At 39.9% G+C, this 15716-nt stretch overlaps 1 protein-coding gene across 2 annotated transcripts in view; it reads left to right on the forward strand.

The window, feature by feature from the left end:
• The window catches only part of phactr3b (phosphatase and actin regulator 3b), a 139049-nt gene extending 123608 nt beyond the window's left edge, over positions 1 to 15441 (forward strand). Inside the window, exons 9-13 of one of the 2 annotated variants that reach the window (XM_061923993.1) lie at positions 1409 to 1464; positions 4494 to 4555; positions 7888 to 8028; positions 13045 to 13121; positions 14950 to 15441. In XM_061923993.1, the coding sequence (XP_061779977.1) occupies positions 1409 to 1464; positions 4494 to 4555; positions 7888 to 8028; positions 13045 to 13121; positions 14950 to 14965 (352 nt within the window). In that variant the 3' untranslated portion in view covers positions 14966 to 15441. Of the gene's footprint in view, positions 1 to 1039; positions 1465 to 4493; positions 4556 to 7887; positions 8029 to 13044; positions 13122 to 14949 lie in introns of those variants that run through there. The other variant, XM_061923994.1, reaches the window with a different exon arrangement.
• The last annotated feature ends 275 nt before the right edge of the window (positions 15442 to 15716 follow it).

The raw sequence follows: 15716 nt of genomic DNA on the forward strand, positions 1-15716 counted from the left end.
GTCTCTGCTTTTTGCAGATGATGTGGTCCTGATGGCTTCATCTGGCCAGGATCTTCAGCTCTCACTGGATCGGTTCGCAACTGAGTGTGAAGCGACTGGGATGAGAATCAGCACCTCCAAGTCCTAGTCCATGGTTCTCGCCCGGAAAAGGGTGGAGTGCCATCTCCGGGTTGGGGAAGAGATCTTGCCCCAAGTGGAGGAGTTCAAGTACCTCGGAGTCTTGTTCACGAGTGAGGGAAGAGTGGATCGTGAGATCGACAGGCGGATCGGTGCGGCGTCTTCAGTAATGCGGACGCTGTATCGATCCGTTGTGGTGAAGAAGGAGCTGAGCCGGAAGGCAAAGCTCTCAATTTACCGGTCGATCTACGTTCCCATCCTCACCTATGGTCATGAGCTTTGGGTTATGACCAAAAGGACAAGATCACGGGTACAAGCGTCCGAAATGAGTTTCCTCCGCCGGGTGGCGGGGCTCTCCCTTAGAGATAGGGTGAGAAGCTCTGCCATCCGGAAGGAGCTCAAAGTAGAGCCGCTGCTCCTCCACATCGAGAGGAGCCAGATGAGGTGGTTCGGGCATCTGGTCGGGATGCCACCCGAACGCCTCCCTAGGGAGGTGTTTAGGGCACGTCCGACCGGTAGGAGGCCGCGGGGAAGACCCAGGACACGTTGAGAAGACTATGTCTCCCGGCTGGCCTGGGAACGCCTCGGGGTCCCACAGGAAGAGCTGGACGAAGTGGCTGGGGAGAGGGAAGTCTGGGCTTCCCTGCTTAGGCTGCTGCCCCCGCGACCCGACCTCGGATAAGCGGAAGAAGATGGATGGATGGATGGAATAAAATTACTAATGTTTAATTACAACTTTAACTTAGTTGAATGGTCATGATAGTATAAAGGCAACAGCTTTTTAAAAAGGAGAGATAAGGAATCAGTTGATTAGTGACAATGCACTGCAACATGCCTGAAAGGGTGAATGTGCGTTCGTGCGTGTGTGTGTGTGTGTGTGCGTGTGTGTGTGTGTGTGTGTGTGTGTCCCACCCCTTCCCAGTGTGCTACAAAGGAGGCGGTGTGTGCTGCGCTCATGCACTCCACTCAGAGCGCACGCAGCATCCTCCGGGAAACAACCATTGTAACATCTGCTCAACTTTCCCGTTCCTGGAATGTATTTGCCGAGGGGGAACCCCATGCCTTATTCTCACACCTGAGCTGGATTTGTACGCCTGATTCAGATGTGGATTCCTAAGAGGTGTAGTTTGGATGCGTGGATGTGCGGCTCTTGGACACATAGAGGACACAAACATCCAAAGAGCCGGTGGCACTGAGAGTCCACCACGTAGCGGACGCTTGGCTGCGGAAAGAACCCCCAGCAGCCCACTATCAAAATGGTCCAGAACGTAATCTTGGTGTTCTTCCGTAGGAGACTGAGCCAGAGACCCGCGGTGGAAGAGCTGGAGAGTCGGAACATCTTAAAACGTAAGTTTTCAAAACATCCAAAGTTTGAATAAACACTAAAACTAACTCAAAAAAGGGATTGTTTGTTTTTTAAATTGAGAAAACACAATAGTTTCGTCCATCCAGGTCTGGAGCAGGACTAGATCTGACCTCTAAGTCAATGAGCATGAACCTCTTCTAAGACAAACTAAACTGTCCAGTTGGGATCGACTGAATGCTCTGGAAAAATCGATATTTTTGGTTTCTTAAGAGCTATAAAACTAAAAGTAAAGTCAGGACCAAAACCATGTTGGTAATGTTTTGGTTTATTTTGGGTGTGATTTTAAGTACATTTTTGAGTCCTTTCAACAACAGATAAAAATATCCTCTTTCAATGTGTCAATTACAATGCATTGTATTGTTTAGACCTGGGGTGTCAAACTCATTTTCATTGAGGGCCACATCGCAGTAATGGCTGCTTTCAGAGGGCCACTTTTTAAAAATTAATTTACCGTATTTTTCGGACTATAAGTCATAGTTTTTTTTCACCGGGGGTGCGACTTATACTCAGGAGCGACTTATGTGTGAAATTATTAAGACATTACCGTAAAATATCAAATCATATTATTTAGCTCATTCACGTAAGAGACTAGACGTATAAGATTTCATGGGATTTAGCGATTAGGAGTGACAGATTGTTTGGTAAACGTATAGCATGTTCTATATGTTATAGTTATTTGAATGACTCTCACCATAATATGTTACGTTAACATACCAGGCACGTTCTCAGTTGGTTATTTATTCCTCATATAACGTACACTTATTCAGCCTGTTGTTCACTCTTCTTTATTTTAAATTGCCTTTCAAATGTCTATTCTTGGTGTTGGGTTTTATCAAATAAATTTCCCCAAGAAATGCGACTTATATATGTTTTTTCCTTCTTTATTATGCATTTTCGGCCAGTGCGACTTATACTCCAGTGCGACTTATACTCCGAAAAATGCGGTACATTATGCATGCGGGTAATAACCTGTGATTAATCAAGATTAATCGAAATGCATATGCATTTGATTATTTGATTTTTTTTATGTATACCTTGCTTTAAAATCATAAATAAAAGTGACAAGCAGATGTTTAACAATTTGTTTTTATCTCACAAAAATAGTTTTGCAACATATATAATAATATAATTGGCATGTTCAGATAATATTAAAGTTGAAAATATGCATTTTTTTTCTGTCAAAATTGAAAGAACGAATGCATTTAGTAAAAAAAAAAAAAAAAAAAAAAAAAAGTATTATTGAAACCCATTCTTTCCAGGCTTTCGTGGGCCAGAACTGGCCCCGAGCCTGGAGTTTGACACCTGCGGTTTGGACTCTATAGTTTCATTTTATTTCCAATTCTGAAACGCAAATCAAAGAACAAAGATAGGGCCGTTTTTCGATTTTTATTATATATGGCAGTTTTGAAAACAAACAAAAAAGGGTTGATTTTCATTCAAATATTGCCATAAAATTAGATTTTGTGCAGTTTTCCTTTTATGGATTTTTATTTTTCCAGATAAACACAAAAATCGAATATATGTTCATCCAAAATGCAAATATGTGTGTTTATGTGTGTGATAACAAATTGAACCGGAAGCAGTATTTGAGCTTTTCCTTTGCGTTTAGCATGTTTTTAGCATAACGGTAACATCTTTGTTCAGCAGTTGTCGTTTTTAAAAAGTGTCATTTAAACAGTTGTCCAACATTTGTTTCAGAAATGAAAATAGAAAAAATGGCCTGAAATGTGTTTTTTGATTTGCATTTAAGAATTGGAAATAGAACGAACGGAAGGTACACGGACCTAAACGCGAAGGAAAAGCTCAAATACTGCTTACGGTTCAATTCGTCATCACACAGATAACCACGCATTTTTGCATTTTGGATGAACATAAATTGGATTTTTGGGTTTATCTGGAAAAATAAAAATCCATAAAAGGAAAACTGCACAAAATCAAATTTTTGGGCAATATTTGAATGAAAACCAACACTTTTTTTGTTGGTTTTCAAAACTGCCATATATAACAAAAATCAAAAAACGGCCCTATCTTTGTTTTTTGATTTGCGTTTCAGAATTGCAAATAGAAGAAACGGAAGGTACACGGACGTTCCAAACCTGCCGTTCATTCTATTTCCAATTCTTGAATGCAAATCAAAAAACAAATTTCGGGCCATTTTTTTCTATTTTCATTTCTGAAACAAAAGTTGGACAACTGTTTAATGACACGAACAAAGGTGTTACCGTCTGCTAAAAATATGCTTAACGCAAAGGAAAAAGCTGCTTCCGGTTTAATTTGTCATCACACAGATAACCACGCATTTTTGCATTTTGGATGAACATAAATTCGATTTTTGTGTTTATCTGAAAAAAATAAAAATCCATAAAAAGGAAAACAGCACAAAATCCAATTTTATGGCAATATTTTAATGAAAATCAACCCTTTTTTGTTTGTTTTAAACATATACAATAAAAATAGAAAAACTGCCTTAATTTAGTTTTTGATTTACGTTTCAGAATTGGTACACGGACCACAAGTTTGGGTGCTTAACCCATTTTGACTATTGAGTGTCCACACTTTTTGCAGAACAAAAGCAAATTAGTGTAATATATGAGAATATATATTAATTTAGTTTATTTTCAGAATATGCTGCGAATGAAAAAAAAAAGCCCTGCTGTAATCAAATTGGCGTTTCAGCGTTGGCATCATTGCAACTTATTCAGTCTAATGTTGTTCTGCAGGAATAAACTGGACATAGAGACTAAAGTGGCATTTCAGGAATGGAGTCCTTTTAAACATTTGTCTCAGCTCGGACTGGACACCTGTGAGCCTGCGGAGCAGCTGCTTGTGCCATCAGAATGTTGCCTGCCCCAACACATGCACCCGAACCAAACTAAACTCCACCCGTCTCGCGTAGTATTGATTGTTAGGTCAAGTCAGCCGATTATTTCTCAGAATCATAATGAAACCAGTGAGGGGATGTACTTTAGTAACAATAGGTTGTCATGTGATTTTTGTTTTTCTTCGACAGAAAGAAATGACCAAACTGAACAGGAGGAGAGGCGGGAAATCAAACAACGGCTGAACAGAAAGGTACCCTTGCTACTACTTGGTCTTACCTTTAACCCTCACCCTTGAAACAGAGGGCCTAGAGGTAGAGGTAGAAAACACACCCAATTAATCAATAAAACGCATACGTCACAGAAGCTACGATACGTACAATAGTTGCGTTAGCTAGGTCGTCATTTTGAAATAAGAAAACAATATTCAAAACATGGTTATTGTAAATTCTGAAAGTAGATTAGCTGTTTAATCATTCATAAATTGTAGTAATTTGTCGTGAAGTACGTTTGCTGCTAGTCTGACATCGAAGTTTAGTAGCTACAGCTGTGTTAGCTAGCTTGTTCGATGAGTGATTTAAAAAAAAAAAACATTCTCAACATGGTTAATGTAATTTCTGAAAGTAGATTAGCTGTTTAATCATTCATAAATTGTAGTAAATTGTCGTGTAGTACGTTTGTTGCTAGACTGACAACGTTTAGTAGCTACAGCTGTGTTAGCTAGCTTGTTCGATGAGTGATTTAAAAAAAAAAAACATTCTCAACATGGTTAATGTAATTTCTGAAAGTAGATTAGCTGTTTAATCATTCATTAATTGTAGTAAATTGACATGAAGTACGTTTGCTGCTAGTCTGACAACGTTTAGTAGCTACAGCTGTGTTAGCTAGCTTGTTCGATGAGTGATTTAAAAATAAACAACATTCTCAAGATGGTTAAAGTAATTTCTGAAAGTAGATTAGCTGTTTAATCATTCATAAATTGTAGACACGTTTCTTTGCTGCTGGTCTGACATCGTCGTTTATTAGATACAGCCGTGTTAGTTGGCTTGTTCGATGAGTGATTTAAAAAAATAAACAACATTCTCAACATGGTTAATGTCATTTCTGAAAGTAGATTAGCTGTTTAATCATTCATAAATTGTAGTAAATTGTCGTGTAGTACGTTTGTTGCTAGACTGACAACGTTTAGTAGCTACAGCCGTGTTAGCTAGCTTGTTCGATGAGTGATTTGAAAATAAAAAACATTCTCAAGATGGTTAATGTCATTCCTGAAAGTAAATTAGCTGTTTAATCATTCATAAATTGTAGTAAATTGACATGAAGAACGTTTGCTGCTAGTCTGACAACGTTTAATAGCTACAGCTGTGTTAGCTAGCTTGTTTGATTAGTGATTAAAAAAAAAAAAAAAACATTTTCAAGATGGTTAATGTAATTTCTGAAAGTAGATTAGCTGTTTAATCATTCACAAATTGTAGTAATTTGTCGTGAAGTACGTTTGCTGCTAGTCTGACATCAAAGTTTAGTAGGTACAGTCGCGTTAGGTAGCTTGTTCGATGAGTGATTTTAAAATAAACAACATTCTCAAGATGGTTAATGTAATTTCTGAAAGTAGATTAGCTGTTTAATCATTCATAAATTGTAGTAAATTGACATGAAATATGTTTGCTGCTAGTCTGACATCAACGTTTAGTAGCTACAGCTGTGTTAGCTAGCTTGTCGATGAGTGATTTAAAAAAAAAAACAGTGTCAACATGGTTAATGTAATTTCTGAAAGTAGATTAGCTGTTTAATCATTCATAAATTGTAGTGAATTGTCGTGAAGTACGTTAGCTGCTAGTCTGACATCGTAGTTTAGTAGCTACACCGTTAGCTAGCTCGTACAATGAGTGATCTTAAATTCTAAATAACATTCAGAAACATGGCAATATTTATGCTAAGTAGCTCAGCATTGAATACCTGATAAAACACGAGTGTCATTACTATGACAATTAATAATACAAATACTTACATTTATGTGCTTTCTTGTCATAACACTTGGTTGCAAGTGCGGTCCACACTTGAAGTGGACTCCGCCGTCGAGGATTGTGCACCATTTGACACTTAGCCCTCAGGAGAATTGGGACACCACTTGTTTGACGTGAGCATGCAAAAACAGAGGGCACGTTTGTAAGACAACTGGTAAGGGGGAGAATCGGGATTGCCAGATTTATTTTCCCATGGCACAAAATAACACGGTTCAACGTCTTATTGACTGCCTGCACGACATCAAAGTCTGGCTTTCAGCTAACTTCCTGAGCCTAAATGAAGATAAAACAGAAGTTATGTTGTTCGGTCCAAGTCGCTCTCCCTCCCCCAACGTTGACCTCGGCACTCTGACCCCGTATCTCAGCGACTGTGTCACAAACCTGGGAGTAAAGTTCGACTCAGATTTTAAATTCGAAAAACAAATCAGCAGCATCGTACAAAAAAGCTTTTATCAATTACGCCAAATAGCGAAAGTGAAACCGCTTCTATCAGGACATGATCTTGAGAAATTAATCCACGCTTTTATCTCGACTCGTCTTGACTACTGTAATGCCCTGTATGTAGGCATTAGCCAGGCCTCCCTCGCCCGCCTGCAGCTCGTGCAGAACTCTGCTGCTCGTCTGCTAACACAGACCCGCAGACGTGAGCACATCACCCCTATTTTAGCGTCCCTTCACTGGCTCCCTGTGCGTTATCGAATACATTTTAAACTCCTTTTATTTGTTTTTAAATGTCTAAACAACCTCGCGCCAACCTATCTCTCAGACCTCCTTCAGCTTTACTGCCCCACCCGATCCTTAAGATCAGCCGATCAGCTGCTACTGACGGTCCCTGACACAAGGCTGAAGCTTAGAGGTGACAGAGCTTTCGCCGTTGCTGCTCCCAAGCTCTGGAACGACCTACCCCTGAGTGTTAGACAAGCCTCCTCTCTTCCTGTTTTTAAATCTCTCTTAAAAACATACTTTTATTCCATGGCTTTAAACACTGAGTGATATCCATCCTGCAATGGCGCCCCATAATACACCTGCTGTGAACCTGTTTTTATTTATTCTATTTTATTTATTTATTTTTTATCGTGTTCTGTTTGTGTTGTGTTGTGTTTGCTCGGTACTCTTTTTATCTTTTAACCTGTCCATTGTACAGCACTTTGGCTACCACTGTGGTAAATTTTAAATGTGCTTTATAAATAAAGTTGATTTGATTTGATTTGATTTGCTTATATGTACTCTATGTTTATGTCATACTGTACTGTGTGAACCTGAGGAACAGTCCGGTACACTGTACTAGATTTACATGAGATCCATTTGAATTTTAAGCATTACAACTTTGGGAATCCATGTTCACAACTGATTCCAGTAAAACAGTTCTTGTACCGGACTGTTCCTCAGGCAGCCAGAAAGGGTTTTTACGGATGTAAGAATTGCGTATCAATATCAATAATCGCAGGCAGCAATGGGAATTTTTGTTTTGTTTTCGGGGGAGCCAGAGACCAGAAGCAGAAAGAAACCCCTTCTAGCATGTTTTAGCGGAAGCACACTGACTTGCATTGTGTTGGCGCAGCTCAACCAGCGGCCGACGGTGGGCGAGCTGAGGGACAGAAAGATCCTCATTCGCTTCAGTGACTATGTGGAAGTGGCCAAAGCTCAGGACTACGACCGGCGAGCAGACAAGCCCTGGACCAGACTGTCTGCTGCTGATAAAGTGAGTACGAACCAAGTGGTTTCGACATGAAAATGATTGTGACTGTAAACTGAAGTACTTAAATCTAACTAAATCTAAATCTACTAGCACTCCAGGGGGTACTTGAGATTTACAGAGTTTACTGGGCTGGTCCCTCAAAATGAATTATCCTCGCCCCCACGAAGTGAAATTTTCCATGGAGTTCCAGACCGAGGGCGATTTCTTCTTTATCCTCCATTTTCAAATGAATGTGCCAACAGTGTCTCATCTTGTTGATGGTCTTGTAGCAGATTCCAGTCTTGTGCGGGTCCTTTTGACAGGTCTCTGGTATTGCCCATGGTGGTTAAGAGCTTTGAATCCACATAATGAGCTGAGCTTCGGAGTACTTTTCTGAAAAGGAAAAAGCCGATTTGTGGGGGTCAGAGTATGTAGGGGATCAAATGCTTATTTCCCATTAAATACACATGAATTTATAAACTTTATTTAATAACCTTAGAACCCTACCATAAAAATTTGGGACGGTTCACATCTTTTGAAGGGCGTAAACTTACAAAATCATCAGGCGATCAAATTCTTATTTTCCCACTTTGTACAGTATAGGTCACTCGAAGCGAGTATGACGGTCCTCCTGGTAGGGGGTTATCCCTTTATGGAGGATGCCTGTGCGTGACTTCGTTTAACGTGGGGAGACTGGTGCACAGACAGTCACCACACGATCCTTGACATATCCGGGTCAGGGTTCAGTGGCATGGAGTCCAAGACGACTGGGGACCCTTTTCTGCTGCAGCCTTCATCCGCCATCCCAGCCGTTGTGACGCTCCGTAGGGTTAGCAATCATCCTCCGCCTGTTCCACCGTTGAGGTCTTGGGTTGTTATTTCCCCATAACTGGGCCCACATGGATGTGGGGGTGCCTTCTTCCGCCTTTGCAGCCGTTGTGGTGGTTCATACATCTACCGTCTTCCGCCTGCTCTGCCGTTGAGGTCTTCACCGTATCCCTGGCTAGGGGGCAGTCAGATACTAGGCTTTTGCCAAGGGCCACCAGGGGTAACAGTAGTAAAGGGGTTAACCTCCTAGTGCCCCAAGACCTAGTAGAGGAGCCTCCACTGCCGGATGCACTTTAACATCATGCCCAGGACTATTCAACTTGCGACCAGTGACCAATGCCACCATACCAGCCCCCGAGTTCAGTTCTAGAGTGCCCCTTTTGTATAGAGAAACTCGGACCACTGGAAAGAAATTGGCAGATCATTCCATTGGCATTTTAACCTTCTAACAAACATAGAACACCGGGGTCCAAATCAGTGATTTACATAACCGAGGCGTCCCTCAAGTCCCTCAAATCCTCTCCTTTTTGGCAGTTAGAAATGTATTTGTAATGCGTTTGTTGGGTGATAAGGTGAAGCTTGTTTACTTCAGATCAGAGGTGGGTAGAGTAGCCAGAAATCGTACTCAAGTAAGAGTACTGTTACTTTAGAGATTAATTACTCAAGTAAAAGTAAGGAGTAGTCACCCAAATATTTACTTGAGTAAAAGTAAAAAGTATGTTGTGAAAAAACTACTCAAGTACTGAGTAACTGATGAGTAACCTGTTCGTTTAATGATGACGGCAACAAATGCACAAAAACATAAAAATAGCAATGAGCAAATTCAGAGCCAGGAATATCTCTTAAGCAACTAAAACAATAATATATATATTAAATAATAATACATTAACATAAAAAGAAATAAGGCAAATTGAGCCACAATAACTTAACAGCACCATAGGCTCAGTCGGCAGAGATTACAAAGGAAAATAACAAGTTAGCCTTTACGCAAACCATAAACTGATAGGTGTGGGCTGCACCTGGGAACACACTGTGCACTTCTGATTGGTGTTTCTATGCATGTGTGAGTGTGTGTGTGCGACTGTGCGTGTGAGTGTGTGTCTCTGTCTGTTTATGAGGCTGCAGTGCGTTAATAAATTATACCCACACTATGTACATTTGACAGTGATTCATAGCAGGGAAGCTAACATCAGCCTACGGTGACAGCCAAAATATCTACTAACGTTACTTACCGCCATGTGCTTCCTCAAATTTGACGTTGAGTTCATGTAAACTTAAGCTTGTTGTTGTTTGCCGCTGAAACTTTATGTGCAGTTAATCATGTGACCACCTGGCTCTGTTTGATTGGTGAAACGGAGTCAAACGTCACCGGTGACTGTATTTGATTAGTGAAACGCAGGCATGCGATAGATCCTACTTTGAAGGTCTGTCTGACAAACCAAAACAAACAAAGCGTGCATTAACAGATCGATAAAGATCAGTAGCGAGTAGAGAGCTGAATGTAGATAAATGGAGCAGAGTAAAAGTAGCGTTTTTTCTCTATAAATATACTCAAGTATGTTGCATTAAAACTACTCTTAGAAGTACAATTTATCCCAAAAGTTACTCAAGTTGATGTAACGGAGTAAATGTAGCACGTTACTACCCACCTCTGCTTCAGATGCAGTCAGTAGTCCTTTGTTCAACTTATTGAGTCATACTAGTGGTGTTCCTCAAGGTTCCATTTTAGGTCCTCTCTTTTTCACCATTTGGACTATTCAACTGGTGGCCTCAGTTCATAAACTTGCGAGAGACTCACATTTTTGCAGCAGATTCGAAAAACACTAAAGTGCTGTCACTGAGATGATCTTTGACTAGCTGTGTTTGTAGAAGGTCCTTAAAAACAGCAAAATAAATAGACCAGGATCAAATGTCTACTGTAGAGGACGCTGGTTCTCCAGTATGTTCAAAATAAGACTAATGGTGAAGGGAGAAGTCTGACACCCCCGGTCCTTAGAAATAGTGGTCAGGTTTAGGTGCTAACAATTGCTTATAATTAATTGTTAAGACTTTACAAACTGCTGGACGTCACAGAAAAAAACAACTAGAGTGACCTACTTGCCAAACAGCGAGCCCTCTTTCAGTTTTATCGCTTTGCCCTGTTTCTTTAGTCATAAATGTGGTTGCTCATTAATTTTTCTGTGTTGAACTTTACAATAACTGCTTTTGCGAGTGATGATTTACAACAGAGTTTTTCAACCCTTTCTGAGGCAAGGCACATTTTTTTCATTGACAAAATCTCGAGGCACAACACCAGCAGAAAATATAAAAAAATATAAACTCAGCAGCCGATATTGACAATAAAAAAGTGGTTCTCGCAATTGTTGGATATGAATTCAAACCATAACCAAGCATGCATCACTATAGCTCTTGTCTCAAAGTAAGTGTGCTGTCACCACCTGTCACATCACGCTGTGACTTATTTTGAGGTTTTTGGTGTTTTCCTGTGCGTAGCGTTTTAGTTCTTGTTTTGCGCTCCTATTTTGTTGTTGATTGTCATGTCATGTACGGATGTACTTTGTGGACGCCGTCTGCTGCCCCACACACTGTAAGTCTTTGCTGTCGTCCAGCATATATTATGTGACATGCTGTTTGTATGGAGGAAAAGCGAACGTGACGACAGGTTGAAGAGGACGCTAAAGGCACGCCCCCAATAATGTTGTCCGGGTGGAAATCGGGAGAAATTCGGGAGAATGGTTGCCCCGGGAGATTGTACTGAAATTCGGGAGTCTCCCGGGAAAATCGGGAGGTTGAAACCGATACCGATAATTTCCGATATTACATTTTAAAGCATTTATCGGCCGATAATATCGGCCATCTCTAATAATAATAATAGATTTTATTTGTAAAAAGCACTTTACATTGCGCAAACAACCTCAAAGTGCTACAGTGTATTAAACAAAAGAAAAAAGATAATCAAATAAATACAAATAAAAACTAGAACAGCCTAATAGCCAGAACTAGCACGCATAAATCTCATATCACGTATCTTCTTCTACTCACCCTACTGTTGCTTCATTGTCACACAAATGCTTTTCTCTTGCCCCCTGCGGGGTGGCGGGAGTACTGCATACATGCGCAACCCTAGTTTAAATGGCATACTTGCCAACCCTCCCGGATTTTCCGGGAGACTCCCGAAATTCAGCGCCTCTCCCGAAAACCTCCCGGGACAAATTTTCTCCCGAAAATCTCCCGAAATTCAGGCCCTACCTGCCCAATCACGTTATAACTGTAGAATGATGGAGGGCGAGTTCTTGGTTTCTTTTGTGGGTTTATTGTTAGGCAGTTTCATTAACGTCCTCCCAGCGCGGCAACAACACACAGCAACAGCAGTCACGTTTTCGTCTACCGTAAAGCAGTTCGTCTGCCGTAAACAGCAATGTTGTGACACTCTTAAACAGGACAATACTGCCATTTGATGAAAGCACTTTTGTGCGTGCCACACATCAATGCATCATCAGAGAGGGTGTTCAGCATGGTTAGAAAAATAGTGACAGAGAATAGAACAAGGATGGACAATTCAACCCTTAACTCAACAATGAGTAGATGAGTGTTGTGTGTGTATATGTGTAAATAAATGAACACTGAAATTCAAGTATTTATTTTATATATGTATATATATATATATATATATAATAAAATAAATATATATTTATAGCTAGAATTCACTGAAAGTCAAGTATTTATTGTATATATATATATATATATATATATATATATATATATATATACTGTATATATATGTATATATGTGTATATATACGTATATATATATATATATATATATATGTATGTATATATATATATATATATATATATGAAATACTTGACTTAGTATTTCTTATATATATATATATATATATATATATATATATATATATATATATATATATATATGAAATACTTGACTTGGTGAATTCTAGCTGTAAATATACTCCTCCCCTCTTAACCACGCCCCGCCCCCAACCACTCCCCCAGCCCCGCCCCCCCACCTCCCGAAATCGGAGGTCTCAAGGTTGGCAAGTATGAAATGGTTTCATCAAGCCTGTTTGGGCGATGTTCGGGAGGCCAAATTAAAAAGCTTTTGCGGGCCGACGGTTTCATAAACCTGCTGGATTCTAAGAACTGAGAGGAACAACGGCGCTAACGCCGGATGCCGCTTTTGTTTTGCAGGCCGCCATACGGAAGGAACTGAACGAGTTCAAAAGCACGGAGATGGAGGTTCATTCTTCGAGCAAACATCTGACAAGGTTTGCACGTCAATGATCCTGATCTTTGCCTTTGTGACATGTAACCCTTAACCCTGTAACACCCCTTGTTATAAAATTACCTTTAACCATCCTAAAAAACGATCTGTTATATATATTTTTTACCACATTTACATAGTCATTGGGTCCTATTGTTCAGTCTCACAAGGCTATTGGATCGTACTTTTGTTTATAAGTCACGCCTTCTGGCCATGAACTCACACAACCTCTCAAGGTTTCCTTCGAACAAAATCTATTTGTTTCATTGGACTGGATTCATCAGATTCAAGTAATTAAAATGTAGTTTATATATTTTTTTGGTTGTTATTACAAAGTCTAGAGCAGGGGTCACCAACCTTTTTGAAACCAGGAGCTACTTCTTGGGTACTGATTAATGCGAAGGGCTACCAGTTTGATACACATTTAAATAAATTGCCAGAAATAGCCAATTTGCTCAATTTACCTTTAACTCTATGTTATTATTAATAATTAATGATATTTATCTTTGTGGAAACACTGATCATCTTAATGATTTCTCACAATAGATATATATAGAAACAGATAAATATCAACATGCAACACTTTATTTTTATATTTTCTCCAAGTGCACATTTTTCAAATGATCACTTCTAAGACAGTCTTGTGAAATCACAATATCCCATTTTAACGAGCTAGTCACTAACATTTTTTAACAAATCATGAATTACTTTGCACCATTTTTGTACAAATAATAACTCATGTAAAACACAAAAGTCAACTCTCAAATGTTTAAATAGATCATGTCACACTTTGAACTGGACACCAAATCTGTTATCTGTTTCTTTGTCAGTTAGTGAAGACCAAGTCTTTAAAATATTTTCTTGGATTTTCCAATTCTATTTGAGTTTTGTCTCTCTTAGAATTAAAAATGTCGAGCAAAGCGAGACCAGCTTGCTAGTAAATAAATAACATTTAAAAAATAGAGGCAGCTCACTGGTAAGTGCTGCTATTTGAGCTATTTTTTAGAACAGGCCAGCGGGCTACTCATCTGGTCCTTACGGGTGACCTGGTGACCCCTGGTCTAGAGCATGTACATATGTAGTTATTGTGGAACAGATGCATCAAATTTCATTTAGAGCTTGTTATATAATTGTTGCAATTATACAACACTGGGTGAGAGTCCAGTCCATAGTGGATCTAACATAATATTGTGAGAGTCCAGTCCATAGTGGATCTAACATAATAATGTGAGAGTCCAGTCCATAGTGGATCTAGCAAAATATTGTGAGAGTCTAGTCCATAGTGAATCTAACATAATAATGTGAGAGTCCAGTCCATAGTGGATCTAGCAAAATATTGTGAGAGTCTAGTCCATAGTGGATCTAACATAATAATGTGAGAGTCCAGTCCATAGTGGATCTGACATAATATTGTGAGAGTCCAGTCCATAGTGGATCTAACATGGTAGTGTGAGAGTCCAGTCCATAGTGGATCTAACATAATAGTGTGAGAGTCCAGTCCATAGTGGATCTAACATAATAGTGTGAGAGTCCAGTCCATAGTGGATCTAACATGGTAGTGTGAGAGTCCAGTCCATAGTGGATCTAACATAATATTGTGAAAGTCCAGTCCATAGTGGATCTAACATAATAATGTGAGAGTCCAGTCCATAGTGGATCTATATTTGGATCTTACAGGGTTAAATAATCTAACCCTAATCTTGGGCCTAAATGACGTAGGCAATATCCCATTCTGGCTGCTTTATCAGCCCTCGGAGCTAATAATAGACCTCCTGATTGATGAAGCCACAGTAGGAACATAATTAGCTCCATTTTTTTTGTCCCCTCCGCAGGTTCCATCGGCCTTAGCAAGATTTCTTCTGTGAAGAGCTGCTGATATTTGGTTCAGTGTGTGAAGCCCTTGCACAGAGTCTTCCATGTGTACTGTCCCACAGTCTGTGGGTGTCCTGATATTCTGATATATCCAGCAAACCTTGGAGGCTATGTCTCTCGAAAAGAGCCGGCGAGTGGACAAGAAAGACCAAGCGAAACCTACTCAGAGGAGCACTGACCTTCATTTTTTCTAATCAAGACTCTTTTGAAAGACTTTCTTTACAACGCCACAGGGGGGCAAAGGTCCAAGCGGCCCGTTGGCCCAGTTCTTGTAGGAGAAGTCGTCACCCACCCCACCACCGTCCTGTCCCCCGACTCACACCTGGTTCAGTTGACGAGTTTCATATCGACAGCATTAATGTTCTTAAAAAGGAACCTTTGTTTGTGTACGAGACAACAACCCTTTGTAAGCACTATTTATTGTCTGCACAATACAGGTTTTCTATTTGTAAGACTCGTGTGTTTGTCTTGTGTTTGAAAATCTGGCTCACCCAACATTTCTGAGACAAGATTTGCAAAATTAGCATGAATCTTAAATCCCCTGCATCCATCAGTCCATCCACTATCTATACCGCCCCTTCTGATACACCCTGGACCGATCGCCAGCCAATCAAATGTAGGGCACACATAAACAAACAAGCATTCAAACAAATCAGAAGATGCATGGGTCCTTTTTGGGAGTTTTCACCTTCAAAACCGGTGCAAAATATAGATATTTCTTCAAAGA

Source organism: Nerophis lumbriciformis, linkage group LG28 (assembly GCF_033978685.3).
Source record: "Nerophis lumbriciformis linkage group LG28, RoL_Nlum_v2.1, whole genome shotgun sequence".
NCBI lineage: Eukaryota > Metazoa > Chordata > Actinopteri > Syngnathiformes > Syngnathidae > Nerophis > Nerophis lumbriciformis.